The sequence below is a fragment of the Lycium ferocissimum genome, chromosome 4 (genome assembly GCF_029784015.1).
Source record: "Lycium ferocissimum isolate CSIRO_LF1 chromosome 4, AGI_CSIRO_Lferr_CH_V1, whole genome shotgun sequence".
NCBI lineage: Eukaryota > Viridiplantae > Streptophyta > Magnoliopsida > Solanales > Solanaceae > Lycium > Lycium ferocissimum.
This window is the reverse complement of record NC_081345.1, coordinates 64,587,983-64,595,766: the sequence shown is the minus strand read 5'-3', so window position 1 is coordinate 64,595,766 and position 7,784 is coordinate 64,587,983. Positions and strand designations below refer to the sequence as shown.

Here is a 7,784-nt window from a genome sequence, read left to right as displayed (position 1 = left end):
ATGGTGGTGGTGTGGTGGCGGCGGCGGCGGTGGTGGGGGTGGTGTGGTGGCGGTGGCGGTGGTGGGGTGGTGGCGGCGGCGATGTGGAGGTGGGGAGTTTAGGAGGAGGAGAACGGCGGCTATGGGTCCATTTTTTTTTTTTTAAATTATTGTTTAATAAAATAATAAAATAGGGAAAGAATGAAGAAGAAAGAAAAAAAAACTAAATAAATAAAAAAAATTAAAAAAATATTTAATGACGTGGACCAATCACCAGGCGAGTGGTGAACAACACCTAGATCTCAACTGGTCCACACCGCTAAGGGGGGGGGGGTATTTAATTAACTTGAAAGTTGTTAAGGGGGGTAAATAAATACAACTTAAGTTGAGTTGCTAAACTAAGTTTTCGTGCCAAGTTCAGGGGTCAAATGAGCCGCTGGGAGTCTTCATTCCAACAACATATTCAAAATATACACAAATATACCATTAACATATACAAGATATACACAAATATACCACTTAAATAATTTTTTTAAAAAAAATAATTAATTCGAAGTGGGCCGGCCGGAGTCCCCGTGGGCCGAACCCGGCCATTGGTGGCCATTCTGGGCCGAATGGCATGTCCGGCCCGGCCCCCTAATTTTTCCACTAGCCCCACCCCCTTCTTACCCTGGGGGCTCGGGCCGGTTATGGGCCGGGTTAGGTGGGCAGGTCCCGGGCCGACCCGACCCAATTGACAGGCTTAGTCTACAAGCACTTTTTTTTTTGTTTTGGCATGCCAATCGCACCTTAGTCGATCGGGTGCGCAAAACCATGTAAACCATGAAATGCAATATAATATTTTTATTCTTCAAATTTTCTTTAAATTATTTCTCTTGATTATGCACTCTAATTAATTGTTTTGCCATTTAAATAGAAGTCCTCCAACTTTTACGGTACCACACTCTCTCTATCTCTTTCTTCCTCTTTCCTCTCGCTTCTACTTCTTTGTAACTAACATTACCTCAATGAACGTCTATATGTTACACCAAGTCAATTATTGGTATTAATCGATGATTAAAGATGGCAACGGGGACTTATGTTCGATTAACAAAGGAACAAGAATCGTCATTGCAAAACATTACTCCTGGCGAGCTTAATCAACCCATTGATGTCCAAAAGGTTCGTTTCATCTCTCACTCATCTCTCCTTCTATCATTTATAACTTTTTGAGTTTTGGTTTTTGGATTTTAAAAGGTTCGTTTCATCTTTCGCTCATCTCTCCTTCTATCGTTTATAACTTTTTGAGTTTTGGTGTTTGGATTTTTTAATTCCTCCATAGACATTACTAATTGTCATGAAAATCTTACTTATATTTTATGAAATAAGTCTATTCATTTTTTGCCTTTTGAATATAGAAAACCCGTTGGAATGATGGCAGTAGACAAATCAATCTGATCTCGCGCGTATAGGTTTGGGGGTGGGGGGTAATTAAAATGACAAATAACGCACCCCAATCACCCTGCATGTGTAAATCGAACGAATTTAAAAGTAGGTCCCGGGGAAGCACATTCTAAACTCCATCGAGATTATTGTGTTTGCCCTGCTGTATAACCACATATTTTGAATGCTTGCTTATATGTGTATAATACATTGTTATATATGCATCAACAATTATAAATTATTCGACTATATGTTTGTGCGTAACTAGAAAATACACACCAAGCGAATTGATTGATAATTTTCTTAATAGTTTGACAAAAGGACATAGAATTCGTTTTTTTACTAGATCTAAAAAAAGTGATTATGACCAAAGAGAGAACAATCCGGCCCATCTAAAAGGTGAAAAAAAAAAAAAGAATTTGCTAAATATGAGTTTCCTCAATGATCATAAGCAAATTGTTAATTACTAAACAACATTAATTCCTTTGAGAATAGAGGGAGTTATCACTTTTAAATTCTCATAGATAGCTGCTAAGATGTACAATCATCAGTTAAAGAGTGGAGCTAGAACAATTCGAAGCATTATGTAAGAGTGTTTTGGAAAGAAAAAAAATTAAACACCGTCTCAAAACAAGTTAACTAGACTTTATATTCTTGTTCACGTATATGATGACTATATGGTTGTATCTTTTTATGCGCTTGTTATATTTGTAATCAAAAAAACAAAAATAAATAAATTTCATTCTTGCTAATATTGGACAAATTTTGTTTTTTCCATGTGTTTCTGTTCTAGGATTTTTAGATTATCATACACATTCAAGCAAACAAATTAACTTGAATATGATACTTGTGAGAAATTAATATGGTTACCCTTTTTTTCTTCCCATGATTGATCCTTCTCTATATCATATTATGTTTAGCTAATTTTTTTTTTTTTAATTTGACAGCAAACAACTGCTAAATGTGAGCATTGCGGGCAAAATTTACCTCCATCATACGAACCTCCGGCTGATGAAGATTGGGCAACTGGAATTTTTCGGTGTACAGAAGATGTTGATAGCTGTAAGCATCTTACTAATTACTATCCTTCAAATCACTCATTTGTTTTGGTGTGTTTCACCTATAAAATACTCCCTTCTTTCTAATTTATATGGTACAGTACTTAATTTTGGGATGTTAAAAATTGTTTGACACCGACATCATCTATATGCAACTTTTATAATTTTCAATTTGTATGATTTATTAAATTTTTCAATTTCTAAACTTTGATGTGATATTTGATCTATCAAACTAATTTTTCAAGTTCTAAACTTTGATGTGATATTTGATCTAGGGAAGAGGGTTCAAAACACACTTCAACTTTGCAGGGTCCTACGACCCCCCCCCCCCCCCCTCCCGGGACTATTTTAAAGTGGAATTATTACCTCCTTAAAAAGTCGAAACCAAATTTATGTCCAAGGGTGAAATACCGCCTAACACTGTATTTACCATTAAATTTTTTTTTTCTTCAGAATTTTCCCTACTTCTTCTTTATTTCTCTACTCTTTCTATACCTTCTTCCACCATTAACACCCAACCTCTCAATTTAGACCTTTGCTATGTAGAGGATCTCACATTAAAATCCAACAAAAACATCTCAAAAACTCCCTTTTAGACTAAATTAGCAGAAAATCCGTTGAGAAATTCAAATCAATAGAAAACCCAAATCATCTGAAAAACCAAATTCACATTTCCGGCCATCATCCCGATTGATCTGAAGATTCGGGACTCGAATTTTATTTGATTTTATCTTTTGTGTTTCGAGGGACAAAGAGGAGATGAAATCAAAGAAACAAAGGGGTCGCCGGAGTTGAAGAGAGAGATGGCGGTGCTCGGTGAATTTTCGATTATCCAATGGTGATTAATTTGTTGAAAACTCATAGGTTGAGTTCCTTGAAAGCAAACTTGTTGAAGAGCATCAATGATTCATTTGTTAATGGTGGTTGAGAAACCCAACAAAGGGGATGAAGAGAAACATATAAAAAGAAAAATAGATATTTCTAAAAACTGCTTATAAAATAAATTTTAAACATTTTCGTTTCTTCTCTCACTCTCTTTGAGAGAGTGACATACAATCTCTTTGCCACCTCAGCACCTAGGGAGCTAATAATTTCACTTTAAAGTAGTTTAGATGGGTCATAGAACCCCCCACAAAATTGGAGTGTGTTATAACAATTTCGGTCAAAGTTGGAGTCTGTTTTGAACCCTTTTCCCTTTGATCTATCAAACTAACTTTTCTATATTTAAAAACTACATTGAATTTTATTATTTCTATTTTACCCTTTATAACATTTTTTTTGTTTTTGGGATCCATAAGTTAACCTCTTTGTACGAGGAGAGATTATTAAGAAAGGTCAAGTAGAATTCCTACCACAAACTATTTAACATAGTTGGTAGCAAAGGCAGTCTTAGACTCTTAGTACTTTACGTACATTAAGTTTATGTATCAAAAATATTTTTTGTTGTTTAAATTTGTGTCTACCAGATGTTGCCACGTATAATTGGACGGAGGGAGATTATAAGTTAACTAAATTAACATGTTAAACACTTAAACTTGTTCATGCGTGTAATATACAAAACTATTTTAATCTGTCCCACAAAATATGACAGTTTTCTAGATTTGAAAATAATTTTACTTTAAATTTCCCCCCATTTTACTGTTAATGATGATCTTATAGCCACAAAATCTCATGACAATTTTAAGATTAAAAATTTCAAAAATCTTTTTAAAAAATTTCATACACAGTTAAACTACAATTTCACATAAATGACCACTATAATGAAAAATTAGAAATAGCTACAAATTTCATTGCTAATCTGTTGCTAAATCGCTCTTAGTTAACATAATTTTTTGCTAATTCATCACTAAATAGAATTAGTGAAGAACTTTATTGTTTAGCTGTAGAATTTTTTCCGTCGTTAATTCTTGCTTTTTTTAGTAGTGACGGAGGGAGTAGCATATAACAGAGTTGCCAATTTTTCATGTGTTTATGTATTACTTTGTGTGTTTTAGGCTTGCTTGGGCTATTTAGCCCTTGTTGTTTGTTTGGACGACACATGGAGACATTTTTAAGACCAACAATTTCAGAAAAAAAAAAAAGAAAAAAAAAAAGAAGAAAAAAAAGAGAACTTTCGTACACAATTAAACATTTTCACATAAATGAGACGGAGGGAGTAACATATACTCTCCCCTTCTCATTTTTTGTAATATTCTTTTATTTTTTAGTCAATCTTCAAAAAGAATGGCATCTTTCTATATTTATTAAAAAAATTAACTTTGACGTCTTCATAAAATTACTGCGTTTTTTAGGCTTGCTTGGGCTATTTTGTCCATGTGTTTTGTTTGGAAGACACATGGAGACATTGAATGATGAAATATCAAGCAGAGGAGCTTGTGTTGGTCATCTGGTCTGCATTGAAGGTGGCATTGCTCTTGCAGCACTTACTGCTGCATTTCATGGCATTGATCCAGACACAGCATGCCTCATTACTGAGGGTCTACTCTTCTCTTGGTGGGTTTGTGGTATCTATACTGGCATGGCTCGTCAGATGTTGCAAAGAAAATATCATCTTAAGGTGAACTTTCTTCTCCTTTTCCTCATAATAAATTGAACTTATATACTCTGATTGTATAAAATAGTTAAACTATTGGGGTGTGTTTAGTATGAAGAAAAAAGTTTTGCAAGGAAAATATTTTTTTTAAAAATAAATAATTTTCTTACTTATTTTATGGTGTTTGGTAAGAGAGTAGAAAATATTGTATTAAAAGTATTTGTATATAATCTAGGTAAATACTATGATGGTGGGGTTAGAGGGTAGGGGTGTGGCAATGGTGAGGATGGGGGTTATGGGGTTTGGGTTGGAGTGAGTTGTGTTGGAGTGTGGAGAGGAGATAATTCGTGTGGGATATCACTTATAAAACTTGTTTTCCCTATCTCCACTAGGGAAATGATCATTCTTCTCATTTTTAAGTAACTTGTTTTTTTAGAGAAACTGTTTTTTAAAAAATTATAACAAACCAACCATGAAAAAATTGACATTTTCTGGAAAATATTTCCTCATACCAATCACACGCTTTGAGTATTTTGAGTTGTTGCGGTCCATAACCTACCTTATTTTTCAAACTACTAAGTCTACATGTTCGCTCGAAGAGATCACTAATTAAAAGTCTCTTTTAGTTCTATTCATGATTCATAAAAAAGAATTTTACGGAGATGAATTATATGTTGTTTCAAACTTGATTAAATCAATATAAAAAATGCTTCATATGGTGATATCCCTCATACACAACTAAATTATTACTCAAAACTCCAACATCTGTACCTGGAATTAATTATATTCATTTTCCTTTTCGTCGTCAGGAAACAAAAAGGGGAACTGCAAGTAATAATGTTTGTTTCTTTTGTTCCTTTTCCCTATGGTTATATTGTCCGGTCCACTGTTCTTATTATATTTAAGATTTAAGTCCTATACACTTGTAGTACAATGATACTTGTTTATATGATGTAAATTAACATCTTATAGTAATTTAGTTATCATTTTTATTAAGTACTAACTAATGTGTGTTCATGGTAAAGATTTATATGTAATTACCTTAGAATTCGAACTTTTATTGTAGTTCATTTGATTTATTGGTTTCAAAATTTATATAGTGAATTTATTAACAAATAAACAGAGTTTGGGTAAAAGTTATTAGGTTCAAACGAAGTTATAAGTGACTCAATTGCGTAAATATTTTTTTACGATGTCAGTGCATAGAATTAAGCTCGTTTCTTTAAAAATGGTTACTATAATAATTGTGTTGTTCCATTACTCGTACAGGATTCGCCATGTGATCCATGTATGGTGCATTGTTGTTTGCATTGGTGTGCCATGTGTCAAGAACAGAGAGAGATGAAACTTCACTTATCATGTAACGATAACCCAACAACAACAGTTGTAGAACCACCACCAGTTCAAGAGATGAATGCAAGTGGAAATGATGATCAGCCTATAGCTGCTAATTCTTCTGGCAAGGAAATTGTACCATATGATGATTTGGAGATGGAATCCCTGTAAAATATATGCTGTATACTTTGTTTTGTTCTTTGGAAACTGTTTTGCATTTAATAATTTACTCAATTTTGTAAAACTGATTACTAAGCAGTCAAAACTTTGTACCTGTAAGTTAATCAAAGATTGGCATTGCCTGTAGGGAAATTACACCTCATTCTCTTTCCTTTAACTCTACTTTTCTTTCTTCTTGCTTATTGCACACCTTATGAAATCTTACTTCCCTTGTGTACTTGAAGAAAAAAAAAAAAGAATTAAAAAATCTTGTAAGAATAAATCACAAGAACATAGATCTCACTTCTTTACTTATAAGCGTGAGAGTAGCTATAATCAAATAGACTTTTTTCTTACAAGAAGATGTGTTAGAAGTACATACAAGGACTGTAAGGTTATTTCAACAGAAGCGATAACCCACCCAACAAAGGCCAGTAGTTTTAGATGTAAAGCTTAAAAGTAAAGCTAGAAAGGTGACGACTTTCAAACAATCGTGAATTAGATGGAGGACATTAAAAGGCTCTAATCAGTTAGCGTTTCGAGAAAAACTATGAGAGAAGGGAGCAGGGGACGTAGATGGAGGCAGATATCCTGCGGAAGAAATGTCAAGTTGCATTAAAACAGTAGCAACTAAAGTGTTATGTATGCCTAAAGGTCTAGGGCCTCGACCATTAGAATCCTAGTGGTGGAATGAAGAGGTACAACTAGTTATTAAAGCTAAAAAAGAGTTCTAATAGGAAGAATATCTCAAAAGAAGAGGACGGAGAAGCCTTTGGAATACAAGTAATAACTGGTTAGCGTTATTTCTTCCAAATGCACACGCAAGTTGTCATGACCCAAACCGTAGGGCCACGATGGGTACTTGGGCCTTAATTGCCGAGCACCAACATGACATACATTCATAACCATAGCAATATGTAAAGGTGGGCCGAAAGGGCCATCATACAATGATCCTCGAACTCATAAATAAATTGAAAATGGCCAAGCCAAAAGGACATACATATATACATAACTAGACATGAGAGGACGGGCCGACAAGGCCGTCAAGGCTGTCGTGAACATCTATAAAATGAACGCCGGACGACAAGGCCACACAACCTCTAACTACTAACAACTGTCTACAAGCCTCTACTAGAGTACATAAACATCATAAGGACGGGACAGGGCCCCTCTATACCTATATGTATATAAATATCGTACCAAGACTAGACAGCAACTCCGAGACAAGTGGAGTGCTCCAATATCAAGGCTGAATGGGCAACCTACTGATGCGGACCGTCACCTGTCTATCAGAACCT

The 7,784-nt window shown here is 34.6% G+C and overlaps 1 protein-coding gene across 1 annotated transcript; it reads left to right on the top strand.

The window, feature by feature from the left end:
* The first annotated feature begins 810 nt into the window (after positions 1 to 810).
* Positions 811 to 6,659, top strand: LOC132054919 (cell number regulator 6-like). The gene is made up of 4 exons (XM_059446865.1): positions 811 to 1,140; positions 2,349 to 2,463; positions 4,751 to 5,016; positions 6,262 to 6,659. The coding sequence occupies exons 1-4, from the start codon at positions 1,042 to 1,044 to the stop codon at positions 6,496 to 6,498; spliced, it is 717 nt and encodes a 238-aa protein (XP_059302848.1). The 5' UTR covers positions 811 to 1,041; the 3' UTR covers positions 6,499 to 6,659.
* The last annotated feature ends 1,125 nt before the right edge of the window (positions 6,660 to 7,784 follow it).